General features: G+C 40.3%; 1 protein-coding gene across 3 annotated transcripts in view; it reads right to left on the minus strand.

The window, feature by feature from the left end:
* The window catches only part of tmtc2b (transmembrane O-mannosyltransferase targeting cadherins 2b), a 94,454-nt gene that overhangs the window by 37,017 nt on the left and 33,695 nt on the right, over nt 1-23,742 (minus strand). For all 3 annotated transcript variants that reach the window (XM_088997108.1, XM_088997111.1, XM_088997110.1), the window contains exon 2: nt 16,802-17,378. In XM_088997108.1, coding sequence (XP_088853234.1) covers nt 16,802-17,378 — 577 coding nt within the window. The remainder of the gene's footprint in view (nt 1-16,801; nt 17,379-23,742) is intronic.

Here is a 23,742-nt window from a genome sequence, read left to right on the forward strand (position 1 = left end):
TGCTCATTCTTGACCAAAAGCAGCTCTGAGCTATAATTTTCCTGACACTGCCTTAAATAAATGCATGCACTCAATTCATTAAAGTAATAGTTATGAATTTTGACATAAGCTTGTACTGTACATTCTTGCTGATGAAACCGCATTTTGAGATGCTGCTCATCCTTTTGGAATCTCAGGCTTCAAGTTGTGAGACTTTTTTGAAGGAATACAAAAGAAAAAGAAAGAAAGAAAGAAAGAAAACAGCTTGAGAAAATGTGCACTGTGATTATGTGTGTGACGCTCTACATTTTAAAACCTTCCCAAATCCAGCACAGATGCACGTTACAGCCCAGTCTCAAATTACCTAGGATCAAACCTTGAAAAACTCAACTTTGGGAGTCATATTGATTTCTTAAAAGATCTAAGACCACATAACACAAGACAGAATGAAAGAGCGCATCTTATAGAATAATTTTTGCTGTCTGCTCATCATCACGGCCCATGCGGAGACTGAAACCAAAAGAAGATCACAGGAAATTGAACTGGGAGCACGGGAGGACAATGTCTGACTATCTAGGCTACAATTTAAGTAAAAACTGATATACAAAGACATTTATCTAACAATCAAAATACCTCTGGTGGTTTTCTTCAATGTGGTTGTATCCAAAAGATCCAGTGCATTACTTACATTACAACGCGATTTGATGTGCTACTGTGTTTTTCGGAAGACTGAAGAAAAACGCCACGACCAAAAGTACATGAATGCACATGAATGAGGAATAACAATTCCTCATTCATGTGCAGTTCAATATCTAAACCCATAACATATAGCCCTCAGTAATTTGAGTCAGACAGCATGACAGCCCAAACAGAAACATACAGTATCTGTATTGTGTATTAATGGTCCAACACCATGAGAAACGGCTTTACATCCTATCGGCTGACAGAGAAAAGATGAAAAAGAGCTGGTTGGACCACTTTTCTACTCAAACAGGAGCTCCGAAAAATACTGGAAGTGCATTGAAGTGGTCGGTGAGGCCCATGGGTTAAACTCTATGCAGACTTTACTGGAGAGGCTTGCTGGTTATTATTACACCCCAACCATTGCTTCGGAAGGATCCAGAGGGATTTATAAGACTCTTCTTGAGGCTCTCATGACACTTTTGTGGCACAGGTAGTGGTTGTTAAGGCCTTACATGATGCAAAACTTGCATACGATAGCTGGATGTGAAATGATTTTTAGTTGCCAAATCCACATCTATGATCGAATGCTGACAGGATTAAAACACACACACATGCATACACAGACACACTCACGCACGCGCACACACACAAGATACACACGCACGCATGTAAGCACCCACGCATGTACACAATTCTTAACAGTAGACAGAAGAACTGATGTTTTTACCAATGAAACTAATCCAGACGCATACATATTTAATACATATATGCAAAATGAGCAAAACTACTCAGGAAGCACTGCTTGAGTTTGAAGCCAACTCAAAATATAAAATCCAATGCAATACATTTGGGTCTTACAGTTACATTGCTTTGCAGATTGAGTTTGAAACACAAAACCAACTGCAATTTAAAATTGTAAATTTACATTTGACAATATCAACAGCCTAAGACAATAATTCAATTGCACGCCACATTATGAACCCGATTACTTTGTCAAGTGCTCCAAGACAAACAACCTTGTGAGTTTTCCTCCGGTAAAAACGTCAACCTTTTTGATTGCATATTTTTTAATTAAGGTCATGCCTTCTTTCTTGATAAAGGCATTTGAGTATTTTTCCCTACTTTAATCTACAGTAAAGTCTCGTTATATCCATATCGGTTACATCGATAGTACTGCTTATTACGATACTATTTCTATGAACGCAAGGAGAAAATTTACATGCCGCAGGATCGGATATATCGATAGTCCGGTTATATCTATATTTTTTCCAACTCCCGAGAATATCGATATAACGAGACTTTACTGTATATTATAGTACATCCTTGGTCTTTCATTCCGACCAATTGTCTTAGTAATCACTTCCCCAATGCTCCTTTTTGACAATAATCAACTTGAGCTCAGCGTTTTTGAAAATCAGATTTACAGAATTGAGACACTTTAGCCATTGCAAGGCGTGTGTGAATAAAATATATTTGAAATCCAAAACGGTCTAATTTCACAAGAGCGCCTTAAGACTGTGTCTCATTTTTTTTCCAATCATACCCATTAAACTGAAATGACCAAGAAGTAACATCAATCTCAAAGTTATTTTCTTCCGATGCACACAAATTTAATAAATTGGAGTGAGGCATTGGCTGGGTGCACAAACTGGCTGGTCGTATCATCATTTAAATACCTATCCATCAGACGACTGACAGTTTACCGAAACTAGCAGCATCGGACCGGCCTACACTTCAGCCGGAACACTGCAAGATGATGAGCTATGTGTGTCCAATCTTGTTCATCATCACTCCGGTCAATTGTCTTCATAATCCCTTCCACCATGCTCCTTTGTCACAATAATATACTTTCAGTAAAGGGGAAAATGAGTTTAGTTTGTCATAGACACTCAACTCGCAATTCCCCAAGACCACTCGACTGACATAAATCCCACTAGTATTTGATGAATGACTCTGCACCCTCACGTTGGATCAAGTACCCATTTTACCTTGCGGTCCGAGAACCACAAGGCCTCAGTAAATCCTATATTTTTCTCCTATATGTTGTAGCTTGTAACATCAAAAAAGTAAAGTCATTTCGGTGTAAAAAACTCATGGGTTGCAGTCAAGCCAAGATAAGAAGAGCACAAAGGTTTCGTATCCACACTGGGTGTTACAAATTAGCGGCATCTGGATCATCAGGGTTTACAACAAGAGGTAGCCGAGACCCGGATCTGAGTGAATGGTTGGTTCCTGTTATAGTTAACATGCAAACTCATGAGCCACATTATTAGATAAACCCCGCATGTCAATGGGGTCCAATACATAAGACGTATCAAAACAACGGTCTTGGGGATTCGCACCTTTGTAAGTAGTGTCTCTTTTTTCACCATTGAAATAGTTTCCTAGTTGTAAAGCTACTTTTATGAGAACGCGACGCAGTGAAGTCCACACAAGGTGGATTTGCCCAGGAAGTCGTAAAATGCATTGCTTACGTTTGCCGTCATTTACCCATCCTGTGGCTGACTCCCACCCAAGACGATGTCAAAAGATGAGACAATAGCGGACAAGGGAGTACAAGAGATACGATATGGATCTACACATATTGAGAATCTCCATGACCATACTGAAACATTAGAATGTCACATGGAGACCTCACAGTAACAGAAGACTTTACGTTATATGTTCCGATATTTTCCGGACAAACACAAAAGGATGATCTGGTCAATATCTAAAACCTCCAACATAAACTTCAGGACAAATTCAGATATTTGCCACAGTTAACACGCCGATCGTCATGTAAGCCAAAATTAACAGCTAACGTTTCATGAGCAAGCAACACGTTTTTGGCAGTGATATTGGAGGCGAAGAAGAAAACTGTGTGTGTCAGAAAATTTAGACAGAAAGATGTAGGGAGAAGGAAATTACAAAAGAAACAGTAAAGTAATAGTCATAGTTCATAGTTATTATTTGTTGTATGGTGTTGTATAATGACTATCAGCAGGTACTTAAAAATGACTGACTCTGACTTGGGTGCAAAGAATGCGATCTGGGGTGTATTATTTGTGTATCTTTTGCATTGTAATATAACTTGCTACATTTCTCTAGTGGTTAGCTTCAAAGTAGTCAAGATAATTTCATGTAGAATAGTCTGGAGCCTGACCAACACTGCTTCACAACCACAATGTATTACAATGGTTACAACCCGAGTAAATTGAATATGAACATAGAGAACTTTTCCACAACATTCCATTTCGGTTTATGAAGAACAATGACTCGGAAAAAAAGATATACATCCTGACTTTTCTGGTGGGTTTTTTCGATGAAAGTGGTTTATGAGTACATTCCTGGCTCTTCAAATGACTTCAAATCAAGTCATATGAAGTTATTGATCACCATTATGTACAGTATCTGCCATTCACTTGTTTTTATTGCCGTGTGAGTACTTACCAAATTTATGTTGCATCAGGAGGGTAAAAAACCATTCTGTGCACCCAAAAATCTCCGTGGAGGATACAGCAGTTAGAGATTATTAAACTGGTGAGTGGTATACAAACCCTTTAGTATTTTTTTTAGCTCAGTTATTGCAAAATTAAGATAAATTGCACAGTGGTTGTAGTCACAGCATGGGAGACAACCTTATAAAGTGGTTGAAGCATAGTTTACCTTCAGTCAAGAGCATAACTGTTGGACCACATGGTGGGAGTGGTCAGAGGGTCAAACAGCACAGAGGACCAGGCTGACACTGGTTGTGAACAAAGCTTTTAAACGTACATGAACCCATCAGGAAACTCTTAAGTCAGTTGATTGTGAAAGTCGATTGACTGAGCGCCAATATGGCAACATCGCTATATAAATCAATATGTACGTACGTACGTACGTACGCACGCACGCACGGACGTACGTATGTATGTAGGTAGGTATGCACGAAAGTCGATTGACTGAACGCCAATATGGCGACATGTCTCATCGCTATATAAATCAAAATGTATGTACGTACGTAGGTACCTACGTAAGTAGGTATGTACGTATGAAGGTATGTTCGTATGTATGTATGTACGTATGTAGGTAGGTGGTGTTCGTCCTCTTTGACAAGAGATGACCATCTTCACTGGGTGGTGAAGATGACTTGCGCGTAAGTTTGATTAAAGTGAAGGAGAGTTGCGCAATGTGGCTGCCTCACTCTCTCGTCCCGGCCCATCTGAATCCAGTGGCAAGACAGAATCAAGACGGCTGGGGATGGGTCGGGATGCAGTGGATGACCACAGTGTTCTACGTGTCTCACTGTGCTCTACTTGCGCTCCACAACGCTTAGCTGGGCCCACCTTCATGCCAGTTGAACTAGTCTAGTGGTTTCCTCCACGCAATCTCCTGGGTCCAGGCTTTACATGCGTAGGTATACAAGCCCCACAATAACCTACTGTCTGTAATGTGGCATGCTCACTTAGACAGGGAGACTCGTGATGGCTGGGACGCCTAACCCCATCACAGATCACAGATCAAACAGACCTGCCACTGCCCACTGCCCAAGGTAGGTAGGTAGGTATGCACGTATGCATGTATGTAGTGTATGTATAGATAGCGAAAGGCAAAGGTTTGGATTATGGTACATAAGGACAATTGACGTCAAGAGCATATGAAGTGTAAAAACACAGTCATGATGAGGAAACCACAAAAGACATTGAATTAGGGTGAAACATTTTGTATTTGATATGAAAATAATAATACCATTGGATAGAATGAAACATATTATAGCACAAAAGGCCAACTATATGCATTAAATGAAACGAAACAATGTGGGAAGTACAAACCTAAGACGCTGAAGTACTGATTAGAATCTTGTAAAATCATAACAACTCATAGCGCTGGTCAGATTTTTATGAACCATAATGATTAAAGCAACACAGGAATGAGCTATTTTCAATTATTCCCACTTGCCTTTGTTGCCCTAATTTCAACTGCACTTCTGCAAACATCTACATGATTGACTAATCACATTGCAACCATGTGTCATTTGAGATGGAGCCAGATAACCCGGCTTTTATTCTCCTCGGGCTACAATCATAGAACATTTATTTTGCCATAACATTTAATCAGGGCAGGCACCTCATGAATTTTGAAAACACTTTGAAATTCAGACCTACATCCTACAATAACAGAGGCTGCAATAGAATAATAATGGTAATATGTGAAGTACTCAGACACTATTGTACATGAAGACAAAGCCATTCATTCATGACACTGTCCATTTTTATCATGTTAAAAGTCTTCAAATGAATGTGGTGTCCCAGTTTTTCATCATTTTTTGGTAATGGAAATATTTAGGTGAATAGGTATAATGGTACTGCATTATAACAGAGGTAGACAATGTGCCTGTTGGATCATTTTGGTTTTTTAATCAGTTTTGCCTAGCGCCGATATAATCAGTTTTCTTTACTTCGTCGACAGGATATTGCATGCACGAGGCAACTCACTCTGTTGTAATACAAGGGTGTCAAACTCTTTTTTCTCACCGTGGGCCACATTGTGGTTACGGTTTCCCCTTGGGCGCCATTATGAATTTGGGGAAGCCATTACAATGTTTCATCCCCTCCATATATTACGAAAAGAGCGCACAACAAATAATGAATAACTAGTTTTCAAATTTGAAAAAAAAGAATGTTATTGTGATTTACATGAAACAATTACACATTTTGGTTTAGACTTTAGATCATAATGGAATTTCACAAGTTTTATTTGCTTTCACGGGCCGAATAAAATGTTGTGGAGGGCCAGATTTGCCCCACGGGCCTTGACTTTGACATGTTGTTGTTAAATGATTTACATGAATGTAGTTGGTTTTGCTTTCGTCAAATGTATCATTTTAATTCCAGTTCGGGGATACACCATTTTATTTTCCAGACACGGCAAAAAGCAGAACCACACCATATGCATGTCCTCAACTGGTTTGCTTACGCAAGCACATGCACAATGAAGTGCATTTTAAATTGGACCTATTTTTTAAAGAAACTTCAAAAGATGCATTTGAAATGTTATGAATCTCGGTCGCGTGTAATGTGAAAATAGCCAGTTTTCCGACAGTGAAAACGGTTATGAAAATCTGGTCAACTCTGGCATTTATTGGAGCTACAGATTCACATTACAAAAAAAGCCACTTAATATGAAATAGTATCATGATTTTAAAAGGCAGCTGAGTCATAATTATTTAACAAAAGAACAGTGACATCACACAGAAATTAAAAAAAAGCTATTCTGAGCACTTGTAACCTTTTAATATGTAAATGAGTTCAAACTGCAGTTAATTTTTTTAACAATAAGTGGACGGTTCTCTCTGTTCCCATATTTATTTGTCCGCTGGGCGCCAAGGAGACGTAACCAAGCTGCAAATCAGCTGTGATAAAACACTGATGTAGGGGAGTGTTTCTGAGAAGTGTTTTATCTTTACTGCTTCACTCTGACTGGCGTCCATGATAAATTGAGTACTTTATCGAACCAAAAGCAAACAAAATGCATCAACACTGAGCCTTGAGAGGACAATAAAAGTACATTGTTTATGTTTCTGCTTCCGAAAGGGCCGCGTTGTTGTGTTCCAACCGACATTCAGTTCTTTCCGTGCACGGTTCCGCATCATTACATTGCTAAGCTTTCGGGAGATGAAGCCAGTTGGACTGCGGGTTTTAGAACACATGTAAGCTCCGCAAAACACGCACGAAGCGGCACGACAAGGCCAGGCAGACAGATTATAGGAGAAGAGGGGTTGGGGGGAGTTCACATCCTACATAGATAAAATTACGATGCATCATGTGATAGTTGACCACTGTTTTCAGCATCAACTTGACATTTGTCAGAGATTGAGACACACATGAGATTCATCACAAAATGAAATGGATCACAAAAATAATGCCAAGAGCACAGTGAAATGCCTTAATTTGTAGTTGTCAGGTTGAGATGGTAAACCAAAGGTGGCCACAAAGGGCAAATATAAATAATTAAATACAGCCCGGCGACACAAAATTAGTCTAGAAGATCAAACCAGAGATCCAAAATGTTTCAAATTGTGGTAAGACGTCTCCACGCCACCTCTTGGCCACACACCAAGACATGATAACTTACTTCTTCACCGGTTTGGCTAGAGAGCAGCATGCAATCTGTGGGGATTGGAGAAGAGCTCCCAGATGTGCTGGCACCATGATTTGTTATGTCTCATCTTGGTTTTGATCCTCTTTAGCAGGGGCGGCTCCCTTCTGTGTGGGGCCATGGAGGAGAAACCCGATATGTTCTCTTTAAGTAGCAATTGTACGAAGGGAAAATATTATGTGTGATGAATCGAGCACTGTTCATGGTGAGTGGTGATTGCTTAATAATTTGATCAAGATTTATGTGGTTTTATTGACATTTTGTCACTGCAGTTTTTGTATGCATGCATTTGTAATTCCTGTCAGAATTTGTCTCTGATGCGGCTGCCCATGCTGGAAATTCTCTTGTCATTTAATCTAAAGTGATTCGACATATTTTACATTTATTCCACAAAATATTAAGTGGAAGCCATTGGCACTTAAATTGAAATATATAAAAAAAACATTTTCTGTTTTTCACATGCATGAATACAAAATTTGTTTCAGGCCACTTGAAACATCAACAGAATGGAGAGGGGCACGGACGTGCGGCCATCTTGCAAAAAAAAAAAAAAAAAAAATGTGAGTTGGAGGGTTGTTGGCGAGTGTTGGTGGGGAATTATGCCCTGAAATTTAATGCTGAATGACTGTGGCTGGCAGCCCTGACTGGCCAGGAATGGCCTGGAAATACACTGGCCATTTTGGGGGGAAAAAAAAAAAAAAAAAAAAAAAAAATCACACACAGTAATCCCCCCCAAATTCTAGATGATCACCCTGCCTCTGCCTAATGTGGTTTTGCACTCTATTATATCGTCCTATACTGTATGTCTTGATTGAACAGTAAAACACAAGCAATTAACATTATCGTTTTATGTGAGCCAATTTAATATTGTGCTGCATACATTTAAAAGATACAGGCTTTTACCTTTGCTTTTACTAAATATACATTTAATCTTGAAGCATTGAAAGATGTAGAAAGATGGCTGTTGCTTTTCTTTTTTTACTGGCTAAATTCCTTGTGACTGTCGGTTTTTGAGTAACAGTCTGAGATTGTGTTCAAATGAATTGTAAACTGGGATGTTTTTGATCCCAAAGTAAAGAATATAGAGTACATATCTTTACAAATTGGTGTTGATTTCATAAAACGGCACCAGATTTCATAACAAACACAGTTCCAATGACGTTGGGACATTGTGTGAAACAAATAAAAACAGAGTACGGTGGTTTGCAAATCAGGTTCGGCCGATATTTAATTGAATACGCTACAAAGACAAAATATTTGGCCCAACTTCATTGCAACTGAATTCGTAAGCCACAGCCGCAGAGAACAGATTTGATGTACTGAACAGCATTTCATTCCAAAACTAATTAAGTGACTTTCATTATTTTGTTGTTTTAAGATATATTTAACATTTTAAAGTTCTATATATTTACAAAAAAATATGTCTAAGCTTTAAAAAAAAAGTTCCTATCCCGTGACTTTAAAGTGTCCTTGAGAGTTTTGAAAGGCGCTTTGAAATCATGTATTATTATTATGGTTGCATGGGCTTCTCACACACTGTTGGTATGCGAATGAATTCATACATGAAGCAGAGCATTAAAAAGTACCAAATTTGATTATTAATATTATATCAGATCATTACATCGCAGTGATCAGTCACCAGTCACATTTATTTATTTTCATAAGATTAATGATTAAATTCACACAAGCACGCACGCATGCACACACGCACACACGCACGCATGCACACACACACATGTACGCCATCTTTGTAGATTAGATTCTTCTTTTCCTTTCGGCTTTTCCCTTCAAGGGGTCGCCACAGCAAATCAGTGTCCTCCATCTTAAGAGGTTTGATCCGCATGTTTGTTTTGGCCAAGCTTTTACGTCGGATGCCCTTCCTGACACAACCCTCTGTATTTATCCGGGCTTGGGACCGGCACAAGAAGACTTGTGTCCCTTTGTGGCTACAGAACACGCAACTCGCTCAGTAAAAGGCTCCCAAACACAAAATGGTCATCGGCACAGCAACATTCAAAAAACCAAAAACTATACTCACCATTTGATGACAATGCTCTGATCTTACCATGAAATGGGCATCTCTTTCCCTACATTACATCACATTTGGAATACTTTTTTCATTCATTGACGTGTGCCTTATAGTCCGCTGCGCCTCAGATATGGAAAAAGTTTGAACATTTCATTGGGGGTGCGCCTTATATACCGGAAAATACGGTAATTGCGTCAGGCAGCTTGCCAATGACATGCCGCTTCTTCTGTCGCGGCTTGGAATTGAAGCGGATTTATGTGGGACAGGAGATGTGAGACAATCTCTTTTCGTCAATGGATGCTTCCAACATTTAGCTTGTCTAACAGATGAGAAATGTACATTTCACAGCAGCAAAAACAAAATACAGGAGCTGCTGTAGATGCAGCCACTCTCGCGGCGCCATCTTGAAGTCCAAAACAAACAAGTAGGCTTAGAGGAATTAAAAAGCCTTATGCACAAAAAAATCATTCCCTGACCAAATTCACTCCTCGTTGTGCAGGAGGATTCTTTCCACTACTTTTGTGTGGACAAGCTCATGGCGGTTTTGTCTTACCACAGCGATAATCAGTCCAATGTGCCTCATAAAGACACGAGCACTGGGAGAAGGCCAGCGATCCTGTCCAGTGTCCACACATTCGTATTCATGTTTACAGACAAAAAGTGGAACCAAGCAACTAAAAGCAATCGGAGGAAAGGACTGCTGGAAAAGCTGCATTCATTCTTTCATTGCTCAAATTTAATCACATTTAAGGCAGAGGCTATTAGAATTTTGACTCGTAAATGTCAATAAAACCGGCTACAGTGATTTACAATCCGGGTGGTTGTGAGGGAGTTTGTAGTTATGAGTCCTGCGGTCATCAGAAGGGGTAAGGTGGAAATGCTCTTACGAAGCCACTGCCTTGATTCATGGCACCGAATATCACCATGACATCATTCACAGTCCTCTCACATTATTCACGACTGAATGCACAATAATACTCAGGTAGGCACACAATTGCACCATGCAGTTATTATGCTCATCTTGTTTCCTCCTCCTGAAATTTGTTGTTTTTTTATTTTCAAGGAGGGAGGCAATTTATTCAACATATGAAAATCTCGTCTGCAGATCATGAGGTGCAGATCATGAGGGCAGATCAGATTTGTCTTTTTTTTTGCAATATAGGATCTGTACTGATTGTACTGATTGTACTGATGTCTGTGGACATTTGAATGTGTTTGAGGTGATGAAAGGAAAAAAGATGCAGATAAGTTCATTCAAGATTCAATCAAACTTGATCATTTCTGGAATTAATTTTGTTCATTCACACATATCGACATAATGACTACTCCTCATTGCGAGCACCATTAGGGCTACAACCCAAAATAAAAGAACATTTTATGGAGCTATGCTTTCATTGAAATGGTTTAGATGGGATTTGCCTTTATTAGTTTCGCAGTGAAATAATTCATAGCAGCAAAGTGATGAAAGTAGGAGGAAAGAAAAGGAAGAAGTAGAAAAAGAAAATACAGAACCTTCTGTAAAAGCAGCGGGTCTCATGGCGCCATCTTGAAGTCAAAACAACAACAAAAAACTCTATAACAAATGTGAAACAACACAAAAGACACATACAGTCTTAGTCTGCCAGGTACCTTCCTATTGGGGGTTATTGGCTGATGTCACAGCTCTTTAACAGAATGCTGTTTCTTGCTAATTGCAGTGTGAAAAAGGCCTTCAGGAATGTTCGGAGCATAATTTGTTGATATTTCATTCCCTTTATCCTCCCGTCTACTTTGCTGCGAGAGGCAACAGTGCAGATACAACCACTGCAGGGAAGCGGCATTCACAGTGAATGTGAAGACATTTCAGGTCTGTCATCTAAAAAGAGATTCTCAGCCATCCAGTTGATTGTAATCTGCAAATTGACACACATAGCGAGTCATCAATAGGGAGAATCCACATTAAAACAATTTGGAAGTGAAGAATCACGTTGCATTCAAGAAAAAAAGAACACATGCCTCGATTCAAAGTTAATGGATAGAAGTTCAGAAACATTTCTCATCAAAGTCTATATCAATGGGAGTTAACAATTGGAAGTGCTTCAAATACTTTGTTGGACCGGGAGTCAACAATCTACCGTTGAAGATATAATGGAAAAACAAAAATAAGACAAACAGTGGGTTGGTGAGATGGGACATAGGTGATGAGGGATGTTCCATTGTGTCATTCTGTGATGTGAGAACTCACATAACCCAGTATGCTCGATTCTCAGACAGGTTGGCTTGAAAAAGACCACAGCTGCAAAAATGTGAATTATTCCAGAACTCACATTCTTTTTCTTTGATATGTCTTTCTTTTGTCTTCGATTATGACCTTCCAAGTGGCATCGTCGAGCGCATTGGCAAGCTCAAGCCACTTTCCACTGCTGTGGTCGTACTCACTTCAGAGCCATGACATCCAAAGGTCCAAAGAGCCCTTCTATCCAGTGCCAGTGGAAATTATCCAGGATGAACTCATTGGAAATAGACTAACTTCTATATATATTCGGCGCAGGCAAAGTCCACTATTTGTTTTTTTTCCAATTTATGAGTTTACATTATGCTCTCAGCAATGGAAGCAGCGGAGTTTTTCTCCATGTAGTAAGCAGGTGGGTGAGGGCAGAGATCACTTGCTGAGCCCAATCTATCACACTGGTTGAAGCCACCAGAACATAAAAGAGCATCTGTAGAGCCTCAGGTAAGAATTGAATGCTTTTGTGGGCTGTCTTACCTTTTACCTCATCTAAAACAATGTGTGGCGATTTCATAGTTTGTGGACATGTCACATGTATGAAAAATAAAAAAAAAAACAGTTTTTTGTGACATATTCTTTAATTTGCACACAGCACGGGCCATAACCTGTTCCTTATAAGACTGGCCCTTTGGTTTGCGCATCAACGTCACAGCACAGAATTGGGGGTAGTTCTATGGCCTTTCTGTTTTCATGCTTACGAGGTTAATCTTGGCATACAAACTTTTTGTGCAAAAAAGTACAGATGACGGCTAAAGAAACCTTATCATCGATGGACCACTCCTGTAGGACTGAGGGCTTACACAGACGACTTACTACAAGAAATACAAGATTAGAAGAGATGTTTCTTCAGGATTATATACCTGCAATCTAACTGTATGTTTAGGCGAAATTGCATTCTGCCATCATCAAATAAAACTTATTTCAAATATATAGACCATTGCTTTGGAACACATTTTGGTTGACAGCAAATAGTGAATGCCTGTTTTTCCCCATAAATTGTGGACAAACTAGGGCACGTACAGATGCTATTAAGTGTTAGCTTGCAAGCCACTAATCACATGGCTCAGCTTTGATCAAGCAAACATGCACGTGAGCTCGATTTAATGCCACATGTTGAGCAGAGAAACCGAGAAAAGCTGAAGGCTGACGCAGGCAATAGCACGACTCATTGCGGTAAAACACAAGCGCTAATTAGAGGCAATTAATAACAATTAAGTTGCACATTATCGGACTGTCAGGGAGTGGGTTTTACTTTACGTTTGGGATGGGCAACTAATGGCAATGTATGGATGTGTCTGATCAACGCTGCAGTTAAAGCAAAACAATAAACAAAATCACTTTAAACCACAAATTCCCAATGACCATTTATTTTGGACTACGATTGAAATCAATTTAAAATAAACTTCTAGCCTACTTGTTTTCTGATCATCACGTTTTCTTCAGTCAGCCCTGGGGAGTTACCGGAGGCAGGCAATATCGATTACAATCGATCGAGGAAGCATTGCTTCATTATGAAGGAATGCGTTCATTTCTGTGGAAATACTTTGGACAATCACATTGACAGGGTGTTTGCCTTTCCAAATAGCCAGTGAAATATAACGGGAATGTGACTTTTTATTGGCTGTTGCCGTGGGATGAGAAACAGCAGCAACCTTGAATAACTGAATCAGCGGTTGCTCCTGTAGAAGAAAAAGCTGCTGCTGCCTTAGTTATTCTAAAACTCATTCATAAATCTCCTTTTGTTCGACAATTGCTTATTATCGAGGAGCACACAGAACAATGTCTATCTGCCAGACCAGCTAATATTTAAAAAAAAAGACAAGCCTGTGGAAAAATTGTTGACTGTTACATAGTTTTTCTTTATCCAATCACAGCAGCAGGTGGTTTTCATGTGAACATCAAATGATGATCCGAAATATTTAAATTGTGAAAGCTGGAACGGTCCAATGAAAATATTTGCAGCTGATATCAACCACAAATGTAATTCAATCAGAAAATGTATCCTATTCCCAGAGTTAAATATCTGACTACTTAAAGGACAACCGACGTCTCCGGACAAGTTGTGTCCATAACTTGTAAAATGGCTTCAAATGACTTCTACTGAGCGTATTTAAAAAAAGATTCCACCGCATATAGCTATATTTTACGTTTTAAGACTCGCGCTGAATATTCAGGACGTCTTGTTTTTGAGTTGGCGACGAGTCCGTACGTGACGTCACTAAAGGAACGCCCCCTGACCGAAAAAAAAAACACATTGTAGCAGTCCTTCCATCACGTCAATGTATTTTGCTGTATTGTTTGGTCGGAAAACCTTGTGTTGCACCCAAAAGCCGCCAGAAGAGGGTGTCCAAGCTCCATATAAGGAATTTATCGGCCTGTGGAAACGGAGGTGGCCACAGGAGGTCGCCATTTTGTGCCTCCTGGTGATCGTTTCTCCCCAATGTTGCCTTAAATTGTCGGAATTGGAATAAATTATTTAATCGATTGCAAACATGTATGCTTTCCTCTTCAGAACTATTTGAATCAAATTCATAACTGGAGGTGTAACAAGAAAGCATATTCTCCCAATCTGAAGCCATTGTTTTGATTCTCAAGCAATGCAAGACGTCTCGGCGTGACGTCACAAACTGGGGGCGGGACTTTCTGAAAATGCCCAATTCGCAGCTCAATTTTTTTGCAGATTTTGGACACTTTAAGTCATTTTATTGGTGTTTTGCATTTGAATAAAAATATCATACTGCGTGTTTTGGGTATTTTAGATGCTATAAAACAAAAAAGTGACGTCGGTTGTCCTTTAAGCTGAGTGAGGAGCATTGTAATAAAAGACAGCTCGAAATCACTGTGGTCTGTCAGTCACGCATCCATCCAGACGTTGCAGTCTGACAAGAAAAAAAAAAATGTTCAACCTACTCAGGAGGACAAAAAATGGACTGTATTGAATCTTAGAACAGGTCATAAATGTTAGAATGCACTTTCTTATGGACACATTTGATTTGAGAAGTTACTGACTCACATGAAAGTAGACAGACAGGCAGTTAAGAAAATCACTAACGATGATGACAGTCCTTTGTTTAGTTTAGACTTGTTTTTATATTACCTGCTGATGAAGTGAAATAACATATTTTAATCATGACAAACGTCAAGCAAAATTTTAAGACATTGCTCACAATTTACAGTCCTTGCTATACACAACGAGAAGCAGTTGTTTCCTCAAGTATTTGACAGCTACACAGTTCCTTATTTCATTGTAAAGTTGAACTGTTACCTCACTTTTCCTCTGTAATAATATTACACACCCCATTTCACTTTTGATCAAGTTGCCATTGAGTTGGCACGAAATCATTTTTAGACACAATGACGCGCAGAGCCATGGTGAAAACAGTCATCGTGACACGCTGCCTCACAAGCTCTCGTGGTAGTGTTTTAAGTGGAAATGCTCCCAACTGCGAAACAAGCTTTCAGTTTAACTCAAGTCAATATTAGTGCAGTGAGACAGTGAGGTGAGATTTAGGAGCTCAATTTGTCTCGGGGGACGTTTTCAAATGATTGTATCACAATGGCAAAGAAAAAATATATGACCTTAAGCATGTGTATTGCGTACATTTTTCTTTCAAGCAAGGTTGAAAAAACATTTGAGTGCCAGTGAACTAAAAATAATAAAAACCAAACGACAAAAAAAAACACGTTTGTGTGATAAAAAGTCAAACACCCTCCTGAGGACAAAGTCGGAAAGCATTTCAATCATGAGTCACCAGCTGGGAGCATCTTTATATTTCCACACTCTGGTAAATCCTTGAAACAAATAATGGTGATTGCTTTCCAGCTAAAATATTTCCTCAATGATAATATCTGCTTGGTGCATTACATTTTGTATTATTTGCTTGTGGATGCCAGATTTGCACATTGACTGTTTGCTGGTTCCTCAAGAACACCTATGTGCCATTTTCTGAACACGTCTCACTGCATTTTGTTATGATGCACAGCAAAGCATGGCTGGCCTAAAGACCAGACATACAACAGTAAGTATTCTTGACAGGTGCTGCAGTGATAATAATGACATGATGATCAGGTGATTCATAATATAATGTCTTTTTCACTACCTCATCATCTTTGGGAAACACTGCATTTTTGTATTGAATTATATTATCAGTCCATGTTAAAACAACACCACATATAATATGATAAAATGCACAAACAAGCTTAAAGGATTACACGTGAATCACGACCCACATAAATCACTTACTTAATGCTACAATTTAGTCATCTCAGCCCAGTGCAGTTTCAGTTATCAGGGAATGTGGGCAAGGAAGTTTCACAAGAAAAGAGTCACTTTTCAAGAAATACTACAGTAAAAAATTCTAAACCACAAAGCAAAAAAATAGTAATTGATCAGTCCATTGCCACAAATTACTTTCATGCTGAAACTTTGCTGCTGTGAAATGTAAATTTCTCCACTGTGAGACTAATAAAGGCAAATCCAATCCAATCCAAACTTAGTTAGGAAACTGCTTTGGGTAAAACAAAAATTCTCGATTGTTATATTATCGTATAATGAGCTAGGACAAAAGCTAATTATATTTGACGGTTTTTCTGTACCTTAAGAGAAAACAATATGATGAAGAGTATGAATGTTTATTTTTTCTACAATTCTGTTTCATATAATCGATACAGATGTACATGTATGTGAAATCAGACATTGTGAGTAAACCAGAGAACACGTTTACCTTATACAGAAGCATGACAATCTGTCGCAGTTTGAGCCTGTGTAAGACGCAGATGTCATAGAGCGCCGATAAGGCCAGCACGGTCACTCCCAGCTCCTTCCACAGCATGCTGCATGCAGCACAGCCAAGACTGCCAAGGAACCAAGCCACAAGCCGCAGAGATCCAGCTTTGCCCCGCAGCTTACCGTAGCGAATGTAACATAGCAGGGACAGCAAGAAGAACAAGGCAGCTCCTTCATCCGCTCGGCCCACGACACCCGCCACCGCCTCGGTGTGGATGGGGTGGGAGGCGAAGAGCAGGCCGGCGACAAGGCTCCATAAGCCTCCGCCAAGCAGCAGGTGAGCCAGCCACGTGAAAAGGCCAGTCACCGCCCCGTGGAGGGCCACATTCACCAGGTGGTACCCCCGAGGATCCAGCCCATCGACAGCATGATTGAGGCGGAAGGAAAGGGTGCAGAGGGGGCGGTAAGACTTGTGACTCCCACTGTGTGTGAGCAAGGTGCCCCAGAAGTCATCATAGAAGATATTTGTCCAGGGTGTTTCTGAAAGCAGGTCCTGATTGGTCTTGATTGCACGACTGGGGAGAAACAGAGAGTGAGAGAAAAGTGTTTCAAATCAACCCTGTGCAAAAACAAGTCGGGTGGTCCATACTGTGGATGGGTAGATTACATTTACATTAAATGTAGTGCTGAACCTTGACATTTATGTTGTTTCAATTAAAGTCAAATTACTTCACTGCTTGACAACTTGACTGGCGTGACAGGTTTAATTTACATCGTCCTGAAAACTGTTTAAGGGATCTTCCTATGGATTCTCCAAGGATGTTCTCCAAACTAATGACAATCAAAAGAAATGAAGCATGTTCTCACCGCTGCGGGAGTGGTTCAGGAAGCTTCCATAAACATAAACTCACCAAGGCTGAGCCTCAAATTCTAGACAACTTTTGCCATTGCGGCCACGGCACTTATAGAGCGCCACATCCATGACCTCAAACAAATACAGGCAGGCACTAGGGGAATGCCACAATGAGAGGAATCAATGTTATAAGAGAAGATGATGTGGTGATGGTTCACAGTTATTTTCCTGCCAAATGCAAAGGACTAAAAACATGAAATGCTGGCATTACAGAATGATATACAGAGTGAAAGGCAACTCGAAACAAAAGGGTAAACCAAAACATGTACTTTAAGCTGCTCTCAGCAGGCAAAGATGCTAAATAAGGAGCAAGTTGGACTTTTCTTCTCTTCTGGATGAACCTCTTTGACCTGAGTGAACACTGGTAGATCAGCCACAAGCTGTGTGAGCGTCAGTGGGCTGGAAAGGGTGAGGGGCAGTCAGCGGGGGTCAGGGGATGGGAACAGAAAGGCACATTTCGCCCAGCAGGAGTCTTTCCATGTTTATTCCATTGTCGCTGACCAACAGTGCGGTGTCTGACAGGGGACCTCTGCTTTACTGGAACATGGGTTGTTGCAATATATCTAAATGCATCTCTTGATTCTGCACTATGTACAGTCTTGTTTATAGAACGGTTTTTGCACATCTACATTTGCACAGTATACAGTTGACATTTTTATTTTGTTATGCTTAGAATATCTTGTTTTCTATCCTTTCACTCCCATCCCAACCCCATCCCTCTTCAATTGCTGCTGTGGACTGCAAATTTCCCCATTGCGGGACGAATAAAGGTATTCTGATTCTGATTCTGATTCTGATGACAGCTCAGATGGTTTCAAGGCCATCGGCATGAGCCTCCTCAAAAGAAAGATGGTGAGCTACAGCTAACAGAGGCGTTACAATGAGAGGAGACAGATTGGACCTGGCAAGTAATAACAAGCCAATAACAAAGTAAACACAAAGCCCATGCTAGTCTGTCCAAGACCAATTGTGTTTATAGCTTTGGCTCCTTCAGTCTGTTTGCATGAGGCACATTTCTTAGATTGGATCTTGTACTATAGTGCACTGGCCACCACCTGTGTTTGACATAACTAGAACAGGACATAGAGAAGAATACGATTATAACCTCTGAACCAATCGGAACATCTCGGAAGGATAGTCTACACGCGCAACAAATTGCAGTGTGACGCAAATCCTGAAACAGCTGACAACTAAGCACAAATCATCAGGCCTTGCTCTTCTACCCTTTAATGCTCAGCTGGTGTAGGCTAACTGACTTTCAACTACAAGCCAGAGACCGGAAGAACTTTTCTCTGCATTTCAAACCTTTTCCCAGCAAGCTACACATTCTTTGTCCAACAAAGTCGCTGTTCAGAGACACCCATAGGAAGAATACCTCAAATGAGAGAAGAGCCAAGCAAAATAACAGAGTACATGCAACTTCCATTTTCATAAGTTAGTCATTGAAATGTGCCATTCCCTAGTTGAATCCAACATTCAACTATGCAACAATTTACCTGAATAGATTTGTCTGTCACAGTTTTAGACAATCACAATAATTCAAATAATAAACCACATAAGGATAAGCGAAAATATGTACAGGTTGATATGAGTAAAATTGTTACAGAAGACCTCTTCCTTTCAGAGAATTCGATTTAAAGAAGTGAATGGTATGTGGACCAGGAATAAATCCAGCTGCCTTTGAGATCTGCATGTACAAGTTATAATTAAGCACATACTGTCAAATCCAAAAGGACATCTATTTTCAGAAAAACACATCAACAATTATGCTATCATATACAATGGTTCTTGAAAATTGCTATGGCAAACGTTCAAATGTTTCAAACATGATTTCAGGTCATTATTTTTACACAATGGCGACATGGCATGACCAACAATTACACACACAAAAGGAGGCATCTAGACTATTGTTCTGATCCTGACACTCTTTTTTAAAATCACTGCAAATCGACACAACTTTGTCCACGTTTACAGTACTCCAACACTTTTGTTATTGGATAATGTAAACTTTTTTAACAAATAAAAAACGGAAAAGTGGGGCGTACAACATTATTCGGCCCCCTTGCTTTAATACCTTGTAGTGCCACCCTTTGCTCCAATTAGAGCTGCATTTCGCTTGGGGTATGTTTCTATCAGTTTTGCACATCGAGAGACTGACATTCTTGCCCATTCTTCCTTTCAAAACAGCTCGAGCTCCGTGAGGTTGGTTGGAGAGTGTTTGTGAACAGCAGTCTTCAGATTCTCAATTGGATTCAGGTCTGGACTTTGACTTGGCCATTCTAACACCTGGATACCTTTATTTTTGAACCATTCCAGTGTAGATTTGGCTTTATGTTTTGGACCATTTTCCTGTTGGAAGATAAATCTCCATCCCAGTCTCAGGTCTTGTGCAGATACCAACAGGTTTTCCAGGTCTCCATGTTGGACAGTGGGGGATGGTGTGTTCAGGGTAATGAGCTGTGTTGCTTTTACGCCAAACATATCGTTTTGTATTGTGGCCAAAAACTTCAATTTTGGTTTCATCTGACCAGAGCGTCTTCCACATGTTTGGTGTGTCTCCCGGGTGGAGTGTGGCAAACTTTAAATGAGAGTTTTGATGGATATCTTTGAGAAATGGCTTTCTTCTTGCCACTCTTCCATAAAGGCCAGATGTGTGCAGTGTACGACTGATTGCTTTCCTATGTACACACCTCCCACTTCAGCTGTAGATCTCTACAGTTACCGTATTTTCACGACCAAAGGGCGCACCGTGTGAAAAGGCGCAGTCTCATTTATGTGTGCCATTTCTGTATTTAACACACACATTGGGCGCACCGGATGAAAGGACGCAAGTTTTATATACCGGTACATATCCTCTACTGCTATACATACGTCCGCCTCACAACAACACACAGGCATACAAGTATGCGTATTTAAAAAAAACAGATCAGGAGCAAAACTGAGTTTGGTAGTGCTTTATTTATTAATTACAAAGGAATAACATTTTGTAATCATCACTCAATATGCGTCGGCATGGTAAAAAGGAGCACATTACCGGTACCGACTTTTCCGAAAGCTCAAACCACCGTGCTAGCAGACACGTTAGCCCAAGCATCCACAATCCATTGGCAAACTGTGGCGTAACATCCAGCCCTTTTTGTTTGCCTTAAGAATGACGCCTGCTGGAAATGTCTCTTTAGGCAAAGTCTTTCTTTTAAAAAAATCACAATCGCCGGGAGTTTCTCTCCGTTAGCATGGCAGCCTTTTCGCCAGCTTTTCAGAATAATTCGCCGGTCGTCGCTACAGTAGTCCCGGTCCGCATGGAAAAATCGCAGTTTCATAAAACGCCAGCACCAAGACGGACCTCCTTGGAAATGTTCAATTTTCATTTCCTCCGCTAGCGTTACTGCTCTGAGTGGGACGGTGACAGTCGAAACGCTCCTTCCGCTCGCTCTTAGCTCGCCGATCGATTGCTTGAAGCTTTCCTCCAACTCCGGCCACCTTGCTTTATGTCCGCGTATTATGTCACGGCGGCTCCATTCCCCTGTTCCTCGGCGTAGTTGATAGCCTTCAGTTTAAATAAACTGAGCTCCATAACCATGTCTCTTTGCCATTTTCAGGGTTGTTAAAACAGCAATGTTCTACATAAAGCACATACCTGTTCGTTTATACACAAACCACGCCCGCACACCCCCCTCGTTTTCTCTACACGTCCTCCTCATGGTGGTCTCTAACACGTCCGCACTACAGGGCGCACCGCACATTTTGATAAAAATCTGAGACGTTTATATGCGCCTTATGGTCGTGAAAATACGGTAATCCAGAGAGATCATGGGCTTCTTGGCTGCATCTCTGATCAGTTTTCTCCTTGTTTGAGAAGAAAGTTTGGAGGGACGGCCGGGTCTTGGTAGATTTGCTGTGGTCTGACGCACCTTCCATTTCAATATGATGGCTTGCACAGTGCTCCTTGAGATGTTTAAAGCTTGGGAAATCGTTTTGTAGCTAAATCCGGCTTTAAACTTCTCCACAACAGTATCTCGGACCTGCCTGGTGTGTTCCTTGGTTTTCATGATGCTCTCTGCACTTCAAACAGAACCCTGAGACTATCACAGAGCAGGTGCATTTATACAGAGACTTGGTTACACATAGGTAGATTGTATTTATCATCATCAGTCAGTTAGGAAAACATTGGATCATTCAGAGATCCTCACTGAACTTCTGGAGTGATTTTGCTGCACTGAAAGTAAAGGGGCGAAATAATATTGCACGCCCCACTTTTCAGTTTTTTATTTGTTAAAAAAGTTTAAATTATCCAATAAATGTTGTTCTACTTCACGATTGTGTCCCACTTGTTGATTCTTGACAAAAAAAAATTAAATTTCATATCTTTATGTTTGAAGCCTGTAATGTGGCAAAAGGTTGCAAGATTCAAGGGGGCCGAATACTTTTGCAAGGCACTGTATGTACTTTTGCAAAAACACAGTGATCAGCATTTTTTATATTGTATTATTTATTGTTTTTTTTTAACAGTACCCACTCTGTCCTCACCCTTACATGTACAAGTCTAAGTGAATCATTCTCTCATAGATACTGTATTTGCATTACGTCACTGGCACAATCAGACAAAGATCCACTCATGCACCTTTCATGGCACAATTGACACAAAAACACTGCGATACAGAGACACAAAGTCTGGGGCCTGCCGGCATCCCCGAGCAGGCAACTGGTACCATAAAGGACGGGCACAGCATGAATGCTGATCATTTGCCTAAACGCTCGCCAGCAAAATCTCAACCAGTCTGGCAGAGCAGCATTTAATCTTGGCAGTACAGCGTTGCATCCCATGGTGCAGAGTTGTCTGGGACACAAAACGTGATTGATTCACTCATGTCCAGCAGAGGCTTCAAATCCACTGCAGTCTTTAAAAAAGAAACATCCGAAAGTGAAACAGATTTCCTACGCATTACTACACTGCCCAGGTAACAATAATCACATTTCCTAAAATTAGATCCACAAAGTGGCCTGGTGCTCTAGTGGTTAGCATGTTGACCTCACAATACAGAGGGGTTTTCTCTGGGTACTCTGGTTTCCTCCTACATTCCAAAAACATGCATTGTCCCTAGGTGTGAGTGTGTGTGAGTGTGTGTGGATGGTTGTTCATCTGTGTGTGCCCAGCAATTGGCTAGTAACCGGTTCAGGTTGTCACACGCCTACTGTCCAAAGACAACTGGAATACAATTCGGATCGGAAAATGAATGAATGAATTCATGAATAGATGCACACAAATCTGTATTCATGAGTGAACTTATTCATTGCAGTTGGTGATTTCGCGCACTCCTTAAAGGCTGAATTAATCATTTATTTTCATAAGTATCAGAATTTACAAATGGTTTTCGATATAGGACGCAATTTCAGTGGTGTCTGTGTAGAGTGGAGGCAGGTATATATACAATAGTTATTACATCCAATAAATCACTCAGCAGCTCCATGCATGGCAAAGCAAACGAGAGCACACACACACACACAACGACCAATGGCACTCCTGCAGGCCAATCTCACAAAAACCTCCATCCTTTAAAGTACGTTAATTATGGAACAACAGTTGCACCCTCACTCTGTAAGATCTAAAAACTGTTTGTCTGTTCAAAGTTTCAGGTCTACACACAATAAACACACAATAAACAAAAAACTCTGAATCACCACACAAGTGGTTAACTATCTATTGACAAAATTATTTTGACAATTATGCCCTGTGATTGGGTGACAACCAGTTCATGGTGGACCCAAATACTGCTGGGAAAGGTTCCAGTACACCCACGACGCTCATGAGGATGAGCGGTTCAGATAACGAATGGATTGATGATCGTGCTTTGTTCATGTTGTAAAGCTGATGATTTGATAAAACCTGTGAATCCTGGGCTGTTTTTAATTCATTTCAAGGATAACGATCCTATACATCGGTACCGCTTATCTTTGACTATGCTGCAGGGAGTTGGAATGTATCTTACCTGACTTCAGTCAAAAGGCAGACGACACTGATGTGGACT

Source organism: Hippocampus bargibanti, linkage group LG05 (assembly GCF_051943395.1).
Source record: "Hippocampus bargibanti isolate YZ-2025 linkage group LG05, ASM5194339v1, whole genome shotgun sequence".
NCBI lineage: Eukaryota > Metazoa > Chordata > Actinopteri > Syngnathiformes > Syngnathidae > Hippocampus > Hippocampus bargibanti.